The 19,321-nt window shown below is 38.3% G+C and overlaps 4 protein-coding genes and 1 non-coding gene across 5 annotated transcripts; 4 read left to right on the top strand and 1 right to left on the bottom strand.

Annotated features, from left to right (window-relative positions):
- The first annotated feature begins 620 nt into the window (after window positions 1–620).
- LOC101298750 (probable disease resistance protein At5g66900-like) lies at window positions 621–4,588 on the top strand. Its single transcript, XM_004289193.1, has 7 exons — window positions 621–774; window positions 992–1,795; window positions 2,123–2,481; window positions 2,749–3,107; window positions 3,267–3,475; window positions 3,592–4,436; window positions 4,577–4,588. The coding sequence occupies exons 1-7, from the start codon at window positions 621–623 to the stop codon at window positions 4,586–4,588; spliced, it is 2,742 nt and encodes a 913-aa protein (XP_004289241.1).
- Window positions 4,587–8,418, top strand: LOC101305792 (probable serine/threonine-protein kinase NAK-like). Its single transcript, XM_004288023.1, has 8 exons — window positions 4,587–4,821; window positions 5,592–5,926; window positions 6,313–6,448; window positions 6,557–6,756; window positions 6,991–7,063; window positions 7,164–7,309; window positions 7,525–7,642; window positions 7,810–8,418. Exons 1-8 carry the CDS (start codon window positions 4,629–4,631, stop codon window positions 8,238–8,240), a joined length of 1,632 nt encoding a protein of 543 aa, XP_004288071.1. The 5' UTR covers window positions 4,587–4,628; the 3' UTR covers window positions 8,241–8,418.
- Window positions 8,419–8,489: 71 nt separating this feature from the next.
- Window positions 8,490–9,518, bottom strand: LOC101305594. The gene is made up of 3 exons (XR_183723.1): window positions 9,209–9,518; window positions 9,047–9,113; window positions 8,490–8,931 (listed from the first exon to the last, which is right to left on the bottom strand). It is a non-coding gene; the product is annotated as an uncharacterized LOC101305594 (transcript).
- A 1,211-nt stretch (window positions 9,519–10,729) lies between these two features.
- LOC101298464 lies at window positions 10,730–11,718 on the top strand. The gene is made up of 2 exons (XM_004289192.1): window positions 10,730–10,789; window positions 10,901–11,718. Exon 2 carries the CDS (start codon window positions 10,975–10,977, stop codon window positions 11,716–11,718), a length of 744 nt encoding a protein of 247 aa, XP_004289240.1. The 5' UTR covers window positions 10,730–10,789; window positions 10,901–10,974.
- Window positions 11,719–14,388: 2,670 nt separating this feature from the next.
- LOC101298170 (probable serine/threonine-protein kinase Cx32, chloroplastic-like) lies at window positions 14,389–16,047 on the top strand. The gene is made up of 6 exons (XM_004289191.1): window positions 14,389–14,433; window positions 14,611–14,871; window positions 15,126–15,261; window positions 15,372–15,508; window positions 15,680–15,803; window positions 15,908–16,047. Exons 1-6 carry the CDS (start codon window positions 14,389–14,391, stop codon window positions 16,045–16,047), a joined length of 843 nt encoding a protein of 280 aa, XP_004289239.1.
- Window positions 16,048–19,321: the final 3,274 nt, after the last annotated feature.

The following is a 19,321-nucleotide window of genomic DNA, read 5'->3' as shown; positions in this document are numbered from 1 at the left end:
ATTTTATGAACTCATATTAATTGATAAAGTGAAACCATCTTGCAAATTTTAGTGTTTTGCTCTAGTTTTTTTTTTAATTTTTTTTATAAAAGAATAGATTTACATTTATACGCAATTTGGATACAGTTACATAATATAAATATGAAAAATCGAAATGAAAATCCACAACCTATATAAAAGACGGGAACAAAAACAACTCACTACTAATATTTATATCGGAAGAAGAAATGGAAAATGGTCCTCACTTCTTTTAGTTGAGTTTTCTCAAAATGTAATTAAAAAAAAAAGTGTAAATACAATCACTCAAATTTATTCATCTCTCAAGAGAGGAAGAAAATATATTCAATTTAGAAAAACAAGTGCTATATAGAACTCCCGAAACGTTTCTTAAAATATGCCTTAATGTAACACGCAGGATAGGGATTGGTCATTGCTGCTGAAGCGCGGAGGGGACATGGCCGAATTGTGAGGAGAATCGGGTTATGATAGGGAAACGCGAGACGAGAGAGCGTGTTAGCATCCCATCCATAGGGTTGGCCTCATATTATATTGGGACGACCTGGGATGGGATGCTAACATAACTCGATTCTCCTCACAATTCCACTATTTCAATTCCGCCCATGTCCCCTCCGCGCTTCAGAGACCTACTTTCTTCTCCACCGCCGGCGTCAGCAGCAACGACCAATCCCCATCCTGTTTCCAAGGAAAACGATGAGCAGCTCGATCCTTTGTTCGGCGACAGCTCCGGTGACGTCACCGGGATAGGCGAGGTCAGTTCGTCGACGTAATCGAACTGACCCATTTGTTAAGTTGCATAACCAGTCACTGAATCAACCAAATTGGCCCAAACTTTTGGTTCTTCACTTGGGTTTAACGTTGGTGCATTGATAGATTAACTCGGGCAACTTCACTTCCAAACTAAGGTTTAGTTTTTAATTTTAATTTTAGTTTTTAATGTTTGTCTAACTTGATTTTGGTGTTAATATTTCAGTGACATCATCATTTGGAGGACGAGTGGAAGCAGCAATGCTTGCTCTGTTTGGTGTTGTTTTGGAAGTCAAGGACAAGAGTGTGATGTATAGACCCCTTTTGGGATCTATCAAATCCACTCTAGACTGCTTAAAGCCATTGATCGAAGACATGGAACGAGGAAACAGGGCATTGAACCGTCCAGTGAAGGAGCTAGAATATTTCAGAATGCATATGGAGAAAGGTGTCGAACTAGTCCGCAAGTGCTCCAAGAATGGTTTCTGGGCCAAGTACGAAAAGAAGAAATACACCAACCGACTTCTGGAGTTGGATGCATGTCTTCAGAGACAGTTGAATGTACTGAGTGTGCAGGTTGCAACCCATGTGAGGGAGACTACTGCTTCGATAAGGAGTATGCAGAAGGTGATCAAGCGAATTGAGGATAGTGGTGCCATGAAGAATCAAATCGAAATGAATGGCCCGTGTGAAGTAGCTGAATCTTCATCCTCTGATGAACAGAACGCTGGTATAGTTGAACCTTCCTCCCCTGATGAACAGAATGATGGTTTAGTTTCAGTGAATAAAATGGAGGCGGCAGACATAAGAGTTGAAGGAAGTGGGGAGTTGCAAGAACAAAGTGAAATCCCAAATAGGTTTGTAGTACCTGAACCTCCGTTGTTTACAGTTGGGTTGGATGTTGCTTTGACGGAAATGAAGATGAAGCTACTTGATGAAGATGAGTTTACGACGATTGGTTTGATTGGTTCGGGAGGTGTAGGGAAGACAACATTGGCGAAAGTGTTGTGTCATGATCAGGAAGTCAAAGGTAAACTCTTTACTTTCTAACTCAAAAATGCTAATGTGCTATACTGCTGGTAATCTGGAATTTGACATCATTTAGTTTATATTGGTGCTATTCATTTCCAGTATATTATTCCTTATATTGAATCCTATTCTATGAGATAAGATAGCTGTTGCTTGAATACCAAGTTTTATTTGATTAAATCTTAGGAGATATTTTCTTACTCTGTGTGTATGCTTCCTGCGATTATGTTTTTGTTTCACCGCAAGTAACAGCTAGATTTTAATTTTTCACTTAACTATTCAGTTTGTATACTCAGAATAACAGTTTTCTATTTTGTATTTTGGATAGATAAATTCCAGAATATCTTCTTTACCACTGCTTCAAAATGGCCGAACCTGAACCTCATTAGGCTAGAACTATATCAAGCTCTGTGTTCCCAGGTTCCTACTTTCCAGAACGAAGAAGGGAGACGTTGTCTGGTTGTCCTGGATGATGTTTGGGCTGGATCAGAATCCATTCTTCAGGAATTTGATGGATTGAAAATTCCAAAAAGCAAGGTTTTGATTACATCAAGATATGCATTCTCAGGAGTTGGTTCTGAATACCATCTGAAATCTCTGAATTATGAGGATTCAATATCTCTTTTTCAACTCTCATTGTCATTGGGAGATATGAGCTCTTATATTCCAGAAGATCTTTTGAGAAAGGTACTTTATTTTTAATCAGCACTCTGGAGAAAAGAAAATGTTTTGTTTTCTACTCAAAGCGTGATTAAACATGTCTATAATACTATATCAACTTGCATCTCATCTTTCATTTGCTCAATTTACAAATGAACCAAAACTGAAAATAAGAATAACACAATTGATAGTTGAACATTTTCTCATGTTTCATGAAGCTGTTGTATGATCTAAAGACACTTGAACGTTCAGTATACGACGTAGTAATAACTTTGTTGCAACTTTGAATTGCAGATAGTAGAGTATTGTAAGGGACTTCCACTTGCAATTACTGTGATCGGAAGATCACTTTGCGGCCAACCTATTGAAACCTGGCAAAAGAGAATAGTAGAATATGGGAGAGGTTCTTCTATTAGTGATTCAGAGCCAGAAATGGTTGTTTGCCTCCAAAGAAGTTGGGATGCCTTAAATAGAGAAAAGAATATCATCAAAGAATGTTTCGTAGACCTTGCTTCATTTCCTGAAGGCCAAATAATCCCTGCTGCTGCCCTCATTGATATGTGGACAGAATTATATGGAATAGAGGAAGAATTTCAGTCCATTGCAAACCTCCACAAGCTCGCCATCCGTGGACTTGCCAATATTGTCTCAAGGTATGCAGGCGTCTATGTTTCTATTGTCTTACATTTCTATCTGTGCCTTTCTTTTGTTTCATATCTTAATTCAATGTGTTACTTCATTTGCTGTTGTGATATGATGATCTGTATGTGGTAGAAATCTTTATTAAACTACTTAGTTGTGATCACAATCAGGGAGGAGATGGAGGCGGATGGCTCTTACAGTGATCTCTTTGTTAACCTGCCTCATATGCTTAGAGGCCTGGCAATCCACAAGGCTAGTGAGGACACAATAGAACAGAGAAATAGACTGATTATAGACATTCATGGAGACAATCTTCCTAGCTGGTGGTCAGAACAGAAGTATCAGCCTAAGAATGCTCGTCTACTGTCTATCTCAACTGGTTCCAATCTCACTCTCTTAAGCAATTACTTATCAAATGCACATATTGAGACCTGAATTGTACCTTCACATTTTAGTTTTTCCCAAGACTCACACCATATAGCATTTTCTTTGCAGATCGAGCGTTCTCAAGAAAATGGCACCATATGCAACTACCAAATCTTGAGGTTCTAGTTTTGAATTTCCAGACTGCGAAATATGAGTTACCTGATTTTCTGGATAAAGTAGACAAGTTGAAGGTTCTAATAGCCACCAACTATGGATCCTTGCCTGCTGAGTTAAGTAATTTTCAACTGTTGGGTTCGTTGCGAAATCTGAAAAGAATCAGATTAGAGGGGGTTTCGATTACTTCCATAACCAAGAACCACATACAGCTGGGTAGTCTAAAGAAGATAACTTTTTCCAAGTGTGATATGGGTCAAGCATTTAGTAACTCTTCCTTTAAATTTTCAGTAGCATTTCCAAATCTAGACAATTTAAATATCCTGCATTGCAATGATTTGGAGGAATTGCCTGCTGATCTTGGTAATCTTTCTCAACTAGAGACGCTCTATATCTCAGATTGCCATAGGCTATCCACCTTACCTGACGGGATTGGAAATCTGAGCAAGTTGAAGAGGTTGAGGGTAAGGTATGGTACAAACTTGGTAAAGTTTCCAGGATCAATTAGGAAGCTCAAAAGCTTAGAGGTCCTTGATATAGCTGGTTGCATCAATATTGTGGGGTTCCCGGAAGACATTGGTGAAATGAGCAGATTAAGAAAGCTGAACATAAGTGGTTGCTCAAGATTGAAAGAGCTGCCACTGTCTGTTTTGAGTCTTGAGAAGTTACAGGAAGTGATACTCGATAAAGAGACAGAAGATTTATGGAAACCTTTCCTACCCAGACAAGAAATATGCAGATTAAGACCGCTGAACCTGAACATAAGTGGTTGCTCAAAATTACAAGAGCTGCCACTGTCTGTATGGAGTCTTGCGCAGGAAGCGATACTGGATGAAGAGACCCAAAATTTATGGAAACATTTCCCACTCAAAAACAAACACACAAGGGTTGTTCCTCCGGTTGAATTTGAATCTCTTGTGGCTTTGGATAAATTGAACAGAGAGTTACTTAAGGATGGTGTGTCCAAGCGTGTCGAGTGTGGTATCACTGGTATGGAGCAAAATCAAAATCAAACTCAAACTGAAGGTTGGTGTCCTGTACAGGATCCCTGTTCTCTCACGCTGGGGTTTGATGTCCTGGACGTGTCGGGAGAAATGAAGAAGGAAGAGACATTGATTTCTGAATTGGCGCTCAAGCAAATTGAAGGGAGTGGCAGTGTGGTGAAAAATCAAGTTGCAGTTAAAGGTTGGTGTGCAACATTTAAACTTGCATCCTGTAGATTTGGTTTTATGGAGCCCCTTCTAAAGAGGACACTCTTAATTTCTACTGTTAGATTAGATAGATGGTTCAGATTTAAAAAAACCCTAAACCCTCGAGAAATTAAAATTATTATTATTATTATTATTATTATTATTATTATTATTATTATTATTATTATTAGGATTAGTATTATTATTAGTATTATTATTAGTATTAGTATTATTATTAGCATTAGCAGTAGCAGTAGCAGTAGCAGCAGTATTAGTAGAATTAGAATTAGAATTAGAATTAGAATTAGAGATCCCACTAAACAAAATTGAATCCCGCCCCATCGGGGGAAAAGAGAGAAATTTTACTGTTGGAGAAAAGAGGCCATCAAAGGATTTGTTAATGTTGTCTGGGAAACGAAGAGAGAGTCTCTGAGACTGAGAGAACTCAGAGAAGTATGAAGGCAGTGTGGAAGAGTTTAGATACATGTGGCCTCATGAGAAAAGTTTATACTTCTTCAATTGTAGACCACTGAAAGTCCACATAGAGTCCGCAACAGAAACGGCCCCGTGGTTTTATATGCAAGGAAATGGAGTTGAAGCTTCTTTTCTCATGTTTGGTCAGTTGTTACACCAGCATGAGACAGAGAATCACTTCAATCTCTCCCCTGGTTTCTTTTTGCAGTCATGTTCTTCACGCGATCTTTTCAAATTTTCTTGACTTTTCCCCAAAATTTATTTTTGATTTATGAATGATGTGCCATTTAGGGATATCCGGGAATCACAGCAGGAACGACATAGTTTGCAACACGAGCAGCAGTGCAGGAGGAAGTCAATGGTGGAAGGCAGAAGAGACAGATGAGTTGCAGACTGATGAGGAAAGTCTGGAGACGTCTGTCTTAAGGCGTTTCACATTTGAAGAGATGAAAGTTGCTACTGGGAATTTCAGGTCAGATGGAATAATTGGCTTGGGAGCCTCTGGTAGCGTTTTCAAGGGTTGGGTTGATGAGAAGACGCTTGCACCTTCTAAGGTTGGCTCTGGCATGCCTGTTGCTGTCAAGAAGCTGAATCCACAAAGTATGCTAGATTTTGAAGATTGGAAGGTACTGTTTTGAACTCTAATGCACTATTGAGAATTCTAAACATGACCATTTGCAATTTGTCCATTTGTTTGATCTTTTTATTCGCAAAGGATGGAAGGATCTGTTACAGATTCAGTTATATGCATTGATCTTGTCAGCAGTTAGGAGAATGTGTCATGTTGCTGCTCAGGAGCAGTAAAGTGGAAGTTTCCTAATTGTTCTTTTCCTTATCACTGATAATGTATTCACGTAATCTATTAGTCCCTCACTTTTAGTACAGGGCTGTGGTGGAATGTCCAGTTCTGCGACCTTTCAGCATTTTAATCTAATATATGTTCATCCTTCGAAATTTGAATCCTAATATCAATCTTTGAAGCTAATTATGCTCTTGTCAAATCTAAACACAGTCAGAGTTGAACTTTCGACGAAGGACTTCTCACCCCAATCTTGTCAAGCTATTGGGTTACTGTCGTGAGGAAAAGGAGATGCTCTTTGTTTATGATTTCATGCCTAATGGTAGCTTGGAAGATCATCTTTTCAGAAGTATGAAACCAATACAGAAGTGAAATTTAGATAATTTATTTATACGAATTTATAACTGTAGAATTTGCATTTCAATTGAATGAAATTATAACATTTGTTTCTATGAAGGGAGCCCTGGCATTGAGACACTATCTTGGAACAACAGACTTGAAATAGCTTCTGGAGCAGCTCCATGCCTAGCCTGTATACAACGTTCTGAGAAACAAATTATCCACAGTGACATTGATGCTCGTAACATTTTACTTGATGCTTCTAATATCTTGCTTGATGGGGCAAGTTCTCAAGCCCCAAAAGATATGCTTGATGAGGTTAGTTCTTCAGTATCCACCCTTTCCTTGTGTGCTATTGTGTGTTGTGCTTTATTTAAATTGTTCCTAGCCAAAATTAGAAGTGGTTGCCAACAGGAACGCAGCTGCCTCTTTTGAATGAATGGTTTAAATTGTTCCTGCCAAAATTAGAAGTGGTTGCCAACAGGAACATAACTACATCATACGAATGGCTTTAATTGCTCTTTGGACCTCATTTGTCATTGTCTTATGCAGAGTCATAATGCAAGCATAGTCTCGGATTATGACTTGATGCCCCATGCAAGCTTGGAGGATCACCTTTTTGAAAGTATGAAACCAATCATGAAAATAGAGAAGTAAAAATAATTTTCTTTCCTCATTGGCAATCAAAAATCTTATGTTAATTCTAGAATGTTCATTCCTTGTAGGAAGCCCTGGCATGGAATCCCTATCTTGGAACAGAAGACTGAATATAGCTAATGGAATAGCTCGAGCCTTATTACATTTACACAGTTATTCACAGAAGCAAGTTGTCCACAATGACCTTAAGGCATCTAATATCTTGCTTGATGGGGTTAGTTCTTTTTCTATCAAGCTTTTCCATCCCAAATTTGGTTTTCTGTATTTATGATTTATTATTTAGTTTTCACAGATATATGCCTATTTGGACTCGATGGTTTAAATTCTTCCTTGTTGCATTCCCCTCTCCCCCACCCCACCCCACCCCCCACATGACATTGATAAGAAGCTGTTTTTGTATTTCAACTTCATTTGCACTTTCTTATGCAGAATTACAATGCAAAACTCTCAAACTTTGGATTAGAAAGACTTGGGCAAACCGGAGAACTGCCACATCAATCAACTTGTCCCATAGGACTTTATATTGATCCAGAGAAATTGACAACAGGTAATGAACCATATCTGTAGCCAAATTTGATACCAGTGTGAACTGTATCCGATATTACCAATCCGTTTTCAATATGAAGATCTAGTCTCTACATGAAGGTTGTCTCTTATATTTTTTGGGTAAAATAAATCTGTCACTATGTCTGACTTGTGCACCATAAATAACAGGTCACTTCAATCACAAGAGTGATGTATACGGTTTTGGTGTTGTACTTCTTCAATTGCTAACAGGGCTACAGACCGCAGATAGAATTCCTACTAGAAAATGGCAGAATCTGGTTGGGCTACAGACCGCAGATAGAATTCCTACTAGAAAATGGCAGAATCTGGTTGAATGGGCAAAACCGCTACTCGAGAATCAAAGACTTTTCAAAACCATCATGGACGTGCGGATAAAGGGCCAATATTCCTCCACGGCAGCATTTGGAGTAGCACAAATAACTCGAAAATGCCTAGCAACAGATCAGGAAAGCCGACCTTCCATGAAAGAAGTTGTGGAGGAACTGGACCAAATTCAGGCATTAGATGAAAGAATAGAGCAAGCTAAACCACTAGACCGCCGATGCCAAGATTTGTGTCATCGCTGTAATAGAGTTTAGGAAAAGATTAATTATATGTAGTCAAGATTGTAATTATTGTAGGATTACTTTCCTAAGTTAGCCCGTGTAAAATAGGGTTAGATTTGTATATATACCCTCCTTGTATGAATAATAAGAATGTAGATAATTTGTATATAATTAAATTTTAATTTACATAGGGGGAGGATGAGTTAGTCCCAAAACAAAAAAATTGTATATATTAATTTCTGCAGGATTACAATGCAAAATTAGCGGACTTTTCCTTTCTTTCTTTCTCTAGGATTATTTGGATTCCAAGTTCGAGTCTTAAATTCTTTTTGTTTTTCACAATTGATACTGCAGCCAACTAAGATAAGATATTGCTTCGATCATTACTGTCGTGTTTGTCTTGATCAAAGCTTAGATTGAAATGGATACAAGTTTTCTCATTTGGGTGAGAGGGATCGAGTGTTAACATTTAAGAATCAGTGATGGTTATAGTAGGGGAGTGTTCGATGTTGTCAAGAAAGCAGTTGACAAGCATAGCCTTGTCTCATAAGCTCCATCTGGTAAACGCCACGAATCACCTTTAGCATAGTACTGGCCAAGTATTAGCATACATTCAGTAAACCACCAGAAAATAGTGCATAAGAGAAGTCTGATCTCTGGTTTATCAGCTGAAGCTTCAAGAAGCCTTTTCTGGTGTCCTTGTACTCAGGACTGGACAATGAAACTGGAAAAAAGGAAACAGATTAATGTCACTTCTTTAGCTACTTTTGCACTTACGAAGCTGATTAAAGAAGCAATGTACAAAAAACAAGGTAATTGCAAAGTAGTGCTCAATGAACCTTAATAGGTGCATAACACAAAAATAGAGCACAAACTCTTAGATTTCCCTCAGGGCAGGTCGAAGCACTGAAAACAAGACCATAGTAAAATCACATTAAAAGTTCCAAATTTTAACTGAAACCAACTTAAGCAAAAAGGTCAAGAAAAGAACACCATTTTACCTAAAATTAGCAGGAGAACATGGATAATCCAATCCAATCCTCAGTTGATGGGTTTTCACAGCCAAATTCCAAAGTGAAAGAAACCCATTGAACTTCTCCTAAGATCAAAATCAAAGGGTATATTTTTGCAAGCAATATGAGTGAGGAGTGGGAGGCTTTACTCTTAATCCTACAACCGTAGGAGAGGCTTTGATCGATATAAGCAAGGTCATCAAGAGCAAAAGTTGCTTCATCAATAGCAATTCTGGAAATTAAGAGGGTGCTCGATCTCCATGTGAAGTTGCCTCTTGAATGATCACAAGACCCAACAGAATTGACAACCTCACCACTTTGATTTGTTTCATCCTCACAGAGTATCTAATTCGATCAGCAACCTGTCTGTATCGAACAACTAAACCAGTTCCAGTTTTCGGTTATTATCTTCTTCTTTTTTTACACAGTGGACCCCACAATCAGTAAAGTCTCACGCCATCTGGACCGCCTGGTCCTATCTAATTTCCGTCTAGGCAGGAGGAATTATTTTTCTTTTCTAGTTTTTTTTCTTTCTTTTTCTATTAAATGGTGGACCTCAAAACCCGTGAAGGCCCACAACACAACACTTGGACCGCCTGGTCCTAACACATTTCCTCTAACCCACATAAATTATTTTTGTTTCCAAATAAATTGGGCTTTGGCCCACAGAAACGTTCGCCATATACCATCGTCCACCGTCGCCGTTGGCCGAGAACTTGGCCGTTTAGAAAACCAAAAGCCAACAACTTTCGACGCGTCGTTGTTCATTTTTGTTCTGGGTTTTTCATCTTAGCTCATATTGATCTTCATGCTACTGTAGCTTCCAAAGCTTGTTTGAGTCTTAGGCTCTGCGAGGTGATCAGAGGGCATGGCCGGAGCGAATATGGGTTTCGATTCTGAAACCCACGTTTCACGTAAGTTCATGTTTTGCTGATAAGAATCGTTAATATGGCCACCTTGTAACACAACACACACATATTGATTTTCTAATATTGTCATAGCTGATACATTTGAGATTCAATAGAATCGATGGATCTCAAGTAGCTGTGATCCATGAGTGTTTCGGTTCACTTCTAGCGAGGTTTTAGCTAAAAGTCATAGAAACTTATCTGCTTTTTCACTTCAGAAATACCAGTAATCATTGTCAGTAGATAAACACTACTATCCTTCCTCTGTTCTTCATGGCATCAATACACTAAGAAAAATTTGTCATACTGTATTTTAAGTCAATGTTGGAGAGCTTTGATCTTGACCCACATCATTAATAAAACCAATACTACATCCCTGTTGTGTTATTATACGCGTTTACTTTGAAGCTGGGTTAGTATTTTTCTACTGTGAAACTTCCAAAAAATGTCAATGCATTCACCTGAAAGTTTTGCCTATTCTCTTTATGATTTGGTTGGTGTATCTAGTCCTAAAATATGATAACAGCGCAATTGAATATGCTGGGTTTGAAAAGTGAGGACTCTTTATCTTAAATACTTAATCTTTAGTCTTTATTCATCTAAAGCAAAAGCCCCATCAAGCTGGTGAAGAAGGCAAACTCTGTGCCCGTCCCCGTGCCCTGTAAGTTATTGTTCTCAACTGTTCTTTCTTTTTCCAGGATTATTGTTATAATTGGATCCCAAGTTCAAGTCTTCAATTTATTTTTTTGTTATTCCACAATTGTTACTGCAGCCAACTAAGATTGAAACGAATACAAGTTTTCTCATTTCAGTGATGAATTTTGTGGTAATATATAAAAATCAGTGATGGTTATAGTAGGGGAGTTTGTAGGGGGTGCTGCTCTTGGTGCAGCATTTGGTCTGTTGTTTGATGCTATCAAGAAAGCAGTTGACAAGCCTAGTACCTTTAAACCCCTCTATGAGAACATCAAGTTTTCGCTGAAGTTTTTAAAACCAATGATCGAAAAGATAGGAGAGCATAATGTGGAATTGGGTCTCCCAGATGAAGAAATAAAGTACATTATAAGAGAAATGGAGGGTGTAAAGCTTGTCCAGAAGTCATCAAAGGTTAGTAAGTGGAACTGCATGAAGTTTTATTACACGGATCAACTTATTGAACTGGATGGGTCTCTTAAAAGACTGTTAGATATATTGTTAGTTCAAGGAGTAAGAGATGGCAAGGAGACCTTGATTTTGGCAAGAAAACACCAAGAGCAACTTACTGAATCGGCAAGAGATGCAAAGGAGACCTTAGTTTTGGCACAAAAGAACAATGACCAGCTTACTGAATCAGCAAAGGATGGGAAAGAGACCTTAGTTCTGGCCAGACAAAATGCTGAGCAACTCATTAAAACGTCAAGAGATGGAAAGGAGACAGTGGATTTGGCAAAACTAAACAATGAACGGCTTATTGAATCAGCAAGGGATGGGAAGGAGACCCTGGTTTTGGCCAAGAACATTAAAAGGTTTCTCAAACGAATTGAATGTTTGGTGCGTTGTACTTATAAAGGTAATAATGTGCACTCCAACACCAAGTACTGTGCCATATAGTGTTTTCATCATTCTCTAGTACTGAGCATTATTCTTTGCTTAACTCTAAACATAAAAATCCATGTACCTGGTTTCTTTAGGAAATTCCAGATATAATAATGGGAGCATGCTGAAAATCACACTCATGTTTGTAAAGTTTGATGAATAAGAAAAATAAAGCTTCACACAAGAAACGAAAAGCACAGAGCAAAAAATGCAGAAAGGCAAAGTAAAATGAAGAATGAAGGCGAAAGAAAACAGCTTGTATTGATAGTAGAGGTAATTGTACAGCAAAAGATGATGATTGATTCTCCCAGAATTGCAGTACACCAAAATATATAAAGGACAAAAAACTGCAGACTTGTTCTCCAAGTTGATTATGAATTGGGCATGTAGATATGGACTGGGCCTGCTGCACTGGGCCAACTAGGATATGATCTATATTATTCTTAACATCCCCCCTCAAACTTGTGCTTGGGGAGCCAAGGACAAGTTTGCAGCAGAGACTCCTTTCAAAATAATCTATCAACCAGGAGGAATGAGAGGACGAGATTGCCATAAATTCGTAGACGCACAAGCTTGCCGACAACTCATTAGATATCTGTTCATAGCCGGCATCCCATCATGATCCCACACAGCTTGAATTGCTTCCAGTTCTAGTGAAACCTTCATTGGAGTGATAACTTGTGTTGGAGAAAAATTGTTATCTGGCAAGGCAAGACAAGAACTTAATTGACTAGCAATGGAGGGTGGCACAGGTTGTGTAAAGATGGAAGCAGACAAAGCCTTAGGTATTGGTATGGAAGTTATTGGTCTTGTCTCTAACCCTGCTTCATATGTTTTGAGTGACCTGACTCCTCCCTTGTGAAATTTCCCAGATTCTGCAACAGATATACTATCTCGAAGCTTTATACGATCTATTTGAGCCTGTGTTCGCAAGAGTGAAGGCTTGTCCATATATGATGGATCTGTCAGTACTGGATTAATAACACAAGGCTCAGCAGCATGACCAGAGTATTCCTTGAGATCATCCATTTCATCAGTCAGACAGCGAGCAAAATAATCATCACATTCAGTATCAGAAGGAGGTTGAGAAGCATTGTCACCGTTTTGTGCACCAAAACCGGCATTGTAATTCTGAAAGTAGGTCTGCAACTGTTTTGAACCATTAAACAGGATAGCCCCTGAAGTAAATATTGGCTGAAAACTAGGAGAAGAAGGGACACCCATAAATCTTCCATTTTGTGGAACAATATCTGATGAAGTTGGTGAGGAAGCTGATGTGGGTGGTGTAGCAAAACCAGTGCTTGCATTCATAGTGTTATGTGGTGAAACAAAACCATATTGTGTGGTTGCAGGGGAAGTATTATATTGATGCACATTAGTCAAACCAGAAGAGGCAAATAGATTTATCCCATTTTGAGTGACACCATGATTACCAACAGAAGAAAGCATATTAGACTGAACAAAACTGTAGCCACCATTTTCTGACCTGCCATTTTGATTCATAGATTTGCTAATCTGAGGTGCATAACTATAAGCTCGAGCATTTGAAAAGTAATTTCCACTCCCAAGATTGTTGTTGTTCAGCAAAACACCAGAAGGACTACACATGCTTTGACTTTGAGCAGCAACATATATAGGCAGGCAAAATGACACAGGATTCCCATTCATATAGCCACAATTATACAGACCTTGAATTTGAGGAATATTACTAGGCATGCTAAACTGAACATTTTGAGATGCAGGACAAACTGAACCACATTGAGCTATCATTGTAGATAAAGAGGATAAATAAGCCTTGTTTTTCAACTCAATCTCATATTCAGCAGAGAGTAATAAAGATCTTACTTCATTCATGTTCATACCACTTTTTCCTCTAATAATTTGCCGTGCGTGACCATACTCACTTGGAAGACCAGCCAGAATCATAAATTTAGCATCTTGATCATTCATCTCAACTCCTGCCACAGCTAATCGATCTCTCATATATTTAAAACGCAACAAGTACTTGTCTATTGATTCATAACCTTTTTTAATGTTGTGTAATGCAGCCTTCAAATGCATAATATGTGATTCAGAAACAATAGCATACCTTCGCTTGAGAGTAAGCCATACCTCCATAGATGTTTGACAACCTATAACCAGAGTTAAAGCATCTGTAGAAAGTGTGGTTGTAATCATGAAGATAAGTAAACTATCTTGTTCCGACCATTTTTCTCGAGCAACAGAGTTGTTGATGAGAGAGCCATCATCACCAACAAGAAATTGTGGTGGACAGAGATGAGAACCATCAATAAACTTCATAAAACCATGACCACGAAGGTGATGTTGCACCTGAAAAGCCCAGGTAGGATAGTTAGTCTCGTCCAATTTGACCGAGATGGTGTCGCAGGTTTGAGTCGAATACGCCATATGCTTGAATATTCACACCAACGAATTGAAAATAAAATTGTGGAAAATTTGTAGGGTTTAGATCATAAAAATTTGGGGGGTTTTCCCTATATTGAAGTATCAATTAGAAGAGGATTGCAGCGGAAGAAAGGTAGTCAAACGCAGGTCAGGCCGCCATCGCTCTGATACCATGCTGAAAATCACACTCATGTTTGTAAAGTTTGATGAATAAGAAAAATAAAGCTTCACACAAGAAACGAAAAGCACAGAGCAAAAAATGCAGAAAGGCAAAGTAAAATGAAGAATGAAGGTGAAAGAAAACAGCTTGTATTGATAGTAGAGGTAATTGTACAGCAAAAGATGATGATTGATTCTCCCAGAATTGCAGTACACCAAAATATATAAAGGACAAAAAACTGCAGACTTGTTCTCCAAGTTGATTATGAATTGGGCATGTAGATATGGACTGGGCCTGCTGCACTGGGCCAACTAGGATATGATCTATATTATTCTTAACAGAGCAGAGTTTCAAAAGCAAGCAGAAGCGCAGGAAGAGGTCGAAGTTTGGAGATATCCAACTTAAGGGTTTACAGTTTCACTGAATTGAGGGATGCTACTCATAGTTTCAGGCAAGGTGAGTTTGGTTGTGGAGGCTTTGGGAGTATGTACAAGGGTTGGATGGATGAGAAGACGCTTGCACCTTCTAAGGTTGGCACGGGAATGGCTGTTGCTGTCAAGAGATTTTACTCGGACAGTATCAGAAGCATTAAACAGTGGCAGGTAGTAATCTGCTTTAAGCTGTAGCTAGCACCTTCTTGAAACTTTTAGTTTGCTTATGAGGAAAAGGAATTGCTCAACCATGAAAGATCAAATTATGCATTGAATCAGTCAGCTTGTTTTATGTCAAAGAGCATGTAGCATTTTCTATTTGTGAATCATCAGTCTTTAAAATCCTTCTGTTTATATTCTATTTCGCTGAAGTGTAGATTATCTTTTAAGAATACTTATATGTTCCTTGTTATTTAATACTGCAGCTGGAGCTTAACTTATTAGGAAGGGTTTCTCATCCGAACCTTGTCAAGCTATTGGGATACTGTTGTGAGAAAAAGGAGATGTTCTTAGTTTATGAGTTCATTCCGAATAGAAGCTTACAAAACCATCTTTTTAAAAGTAAGAACTATTAGACATGAAAACAGATTGAACCGGCATGCATAGTTAAGTTTTGCTTGTTTTAGCTGTACAAAGCAGCTGTGTTACTCTAGAGTTTTCATTTCTTGTAGGAATCCCTACCAAGGAACCACTATCTTGGGACAACAGATTTAAAATAGCTATTGGAGTTGCTCAGGCAATAACTTTCTTGCACAGTTTACAACTCATACACAGAGCTGTCAACCCCTCAAATATATTGCTTGATGAGGTTTGTACTATCTTCTCTCTATCTATGTCTAAAATTTTATGCTGTTAATTTCTGAGAAGAGAGAAACATTGGTAGGAACCACTAACCAGGTATGCTTTCTAGGTAAGATAAATAATCTAATTTCAATATTGACATGTACTGACATTGCTCTTTTGTATTTACATTCTGCAGGATTACAATACAAAGTTATCAGATTTTTCCTTGACAGAATGGGGGTCAGATGATGGTGAGTTAGATGTGTCTACAGGGGTTTGTGGCACTAAGGGATATACCGATCCAGAATACATGAGAACAGGTAATGATATATGTATCAAAAATTGAAGCTGCTGCGTAAGTTCATCACTGTCCTTTTTGGTGAAGTAAATTAAATCAGTTGCTATATCTCACCGTAAAATATAGGTCATGTATCAGTGGAGTGCTATGTGTATAGCTTCGGTGTTTGGCTGCTTGAGATTCTGACAGGGTCAGAGACAACTGATTTTAGCCGCCGTAAGGAGCAAATCAAACTTGTTGACTGGGCTACACCCATTTCTCTGTGATGAAATGAAGTTGCAAAGCATCATGGATGAGCAGGTTAAGGGCCAATATTCCTCCCAGGAAGCATTACAGACTGCACAGCTTACTGTAAGATGTTTTGAAGGTCCTAGGGGAGAGAAGGGGGGGGGGGGGAGGGGTTTGAATAGGCCTTTATTATTTTTTCGTCCAATTCCGTTCACAGGGATAGCAACCATTAAGCTATCTTGATAACATGGAGACGTAGTAATAAATAAAAGAACAAGTACTGGAAAGTAAAAGAAATAACATCAGTACGTTTTTTATTCATAGAAACCTTACACCAGGAAGAAAAACTGCATGCCCCTAACTCTTGAGGGACATACCTTTCCATTATGTAAAACTCACTTCTTACAAGATTATAGTCTAGGGATAGAACAACGATTTGCAATCCTGCCTAGTCTACCTACTAGTCTAGATCTATCTCTCCTGTCTCTGAGTGACTCACCTCACTCCTCACAAGATTAAAGTTCTAGGGATATAACAACGACTTGCTATCCTGCCTAGTCTACCTATTAGTCTAGACCTATCTCTCTTGTCTCTCAAGTGTTTACATAAGAAGGTATAAAAAGTCTCAACTCAGAACTCAGCTATCACTTAACTGATTCTTATTGAATACTTCTCAGAAGACTCAACTCCGAACTTAGCTATCCTATTGAGACTGATTCATCAGACCTCAGCTAACGCCTTTAACTGACTATCTTAGAACCCAGCTCTCCTCGATCAACTGATTCTTCTTGAATGCTTCTGGGGTTGCTGCACTACCAACTCTCATGATATGCATAATGCTTATGAGTTTATGCAAAAGAGTTTTTGTTCTTTGCTCTAAGATTTACAGTCAACAAGGAAGCTTTAGATCATGCATGAACAATGCAAGCTAAGAACAAACTCAGCAAATGAAAATGTAAAAACTACATTTTGACAACCAAAGAGCAAGAAGAGACTTGCTCCATATATATAGGCAAAGTGCAAGCTAAAGGAGAGCATGCACGTTTACTAAAATGGGAGGCAACTTTTGGACTTCAGTCTTTGGCCAAACTCATAAAATGAGAGGGCCAAGGGACAAACAAAAGGCTCCAAGAGAGTAAAGACAAACACAACTCTCTTATATGATAGTGGTCCAATAAGGAAGAAACAAAAGGTTTTGTGAATAAAAGAGACACGACAAAACCTATTCCTATATGAGGACACATAGGCCAGCTGATAGCTTAAGCGGTACATCACATGGATCAGCAGCTGACTTGGTTTGTGTATCACAAAACACAGTTGGACTCAAAAAAGAGCTGACCTAAAAGTGCTTTAGTCATGTGCTCATGGGTTGGAAGAACAACATAACTCTAGACTAACTTGGAGCTCAAGCACAATGCATATGAAAAATGTTTTGCTAAAAGAGATTTGAAATTCAAATACTTGAAAAGCTGAAGCAAAACCATTTAAATATGCACAAAGTCAGACTCAGAGATTAGGATAGATACAACAGGGGTATCCACCTGGATGGCAAGCAGAGCTGTCATCCTGAATGAATGTGATACACATGCATGAACTACCTGATGTACATGAGATAAAAACAAAGTGTCAGCTAATATATTAGTTTGTGTATCACAAACCTAGCTAGAGCCTTTAAGCTCTAGTCATGTGGTCACAGGTTGGAAACACTACACAACCCTAGACTGACTTGAAGCACCAAGGCAAGGACAAATGTTTTGCTAAAGAGGATTTGAATTCAAACCGGGGAATTCAAACTAATGATACACAAATAGCAAAAGCATTTAGACATGCATACATATAGATACACCAGGATGTATCATCCGATCTAGGATGACAAGTAAAGTTGTCATTCTCAGTGAAAAGCATGAGATGCATATGCATGAACTACCTGATGCACATGAGATCTTGGCAGGTCTTCATTCTTCAGTTGTGATATCCTTACCATCAGGATATGTAGAATTCTCAGTGAAAAGCATCAAATGCATATACATCAGTTACCTAGGACACATGTGATCTTGTCAAGTCTTCATTCTTCACTTGTGATATCTTTATCATCAGGATATATAAAATAGCTTGTGTTCTGTGTTTTGATCATAAAAGGGATAGCTAACAATCCTTATACCAACATGTTTGGAAATAGATCCTGAAAACCGACCTTCCATGAAAGAAGTTCTGGAGCAATTGGAAAACATTCAGGCATTGAAGGGAAAACCAGCAGTATTCTTCTAATTCTATGTCAAGCAGAATAACTGTTCCGCACTTCACATTGTTCTGGCAGTGAATAATGAGCTTAATCAGCTTATATACCTCACAAGAGGAAAGTCCTAAAACTGGATCCTATTGATCTTATGAATTAGACATTGAATTTAGTATATATAAACAGTTATATTCATTAATGTATCCTTTTCATTCCAGGGTGATTTTTATATATTTATATTTTTTCATATAAACAAATTTTTTTATTAATAAAACAAAGTTACAGGGAAAAACTTCAGACACAGCCATTTCCTAAGAGATCAATATGGTAAGCTGATTGCACCTGAGGAGGAAGATGATACAACCACAAAGAAACATCAGAAACAGAACGGCCTAAATTTGCTAATGCATCTGCTAGAAAATTAGCTTCTCACAAAATATGTCTTTTTTTTCTTTCTTTTTTTTTGAACAGGTCTCACAAAAAATGTCTGAAGGAGGCAGATTGGAACTGGTGATATATGGTTTGGATATACTGGACTAGAACTTTGATACGCCATGGGCAATTTGTGCGGCCTCGAAGAACATCCATTAAGATTTTGGAATCACCTTCTATGAGTAAAGGCTGAGTTGTGACTTGCAGTAAATGAAGAAGATTGACTAAGCCAAGTTTGAAAAATGCTCAAGACAATATGAGGATCTTTCCTCTGACCTATGACCTATCCTGTTCAATTTCCACAAAAAAGCAGATTGCTCGAGACTTCATGGAACCTTAAGCAAGTCCTGACTCACCTGCTTGGCTGCTTCCAATTCCTTATGCAAAGGAAACCTCATTGTACTTTCCAAGAAATTCATTATTATACTTAAAGTCAGAAACTTACAAGAAAGTTTCAGGCATAGACCTCTACTTACAAAGTCTTTGATCATGTCTCATCTTAAATAATAATTTGGTCGGGTTTGTAGCTGGAACCAGTTTTGCCAACCAGTAAAGGTTGGTGGTCTCCATGACCATCCAATCAAGAGAGAGAGAGAAGAGAGAGGAGAGAGAGGGAGAGAAAGAGAGAGAGAGAGAGAGAGAGT

The sequence above is a fragment of the Fragaria vesca genome, linkage group LG1 (assembly GCF_000184155.1).
Source record: "Fragaria vesca subsp. vesca linkage group LG1, FraVesHawaii_1.0, whole genome shotgun sequence".
NCBI classification, from domain to species: domain Eukaryota; kingdom Viridiplantae; phylum Streptophyta; class Magnoliopsida; order Rosales; family Rosaceae; genus Fragaria; species Fragaria vesca.
The sequence above is the reverse complement of the archived record's forward strand: the minus strand, read 5'-3'. Positions and strand labels throughout refer to the sequence as shown.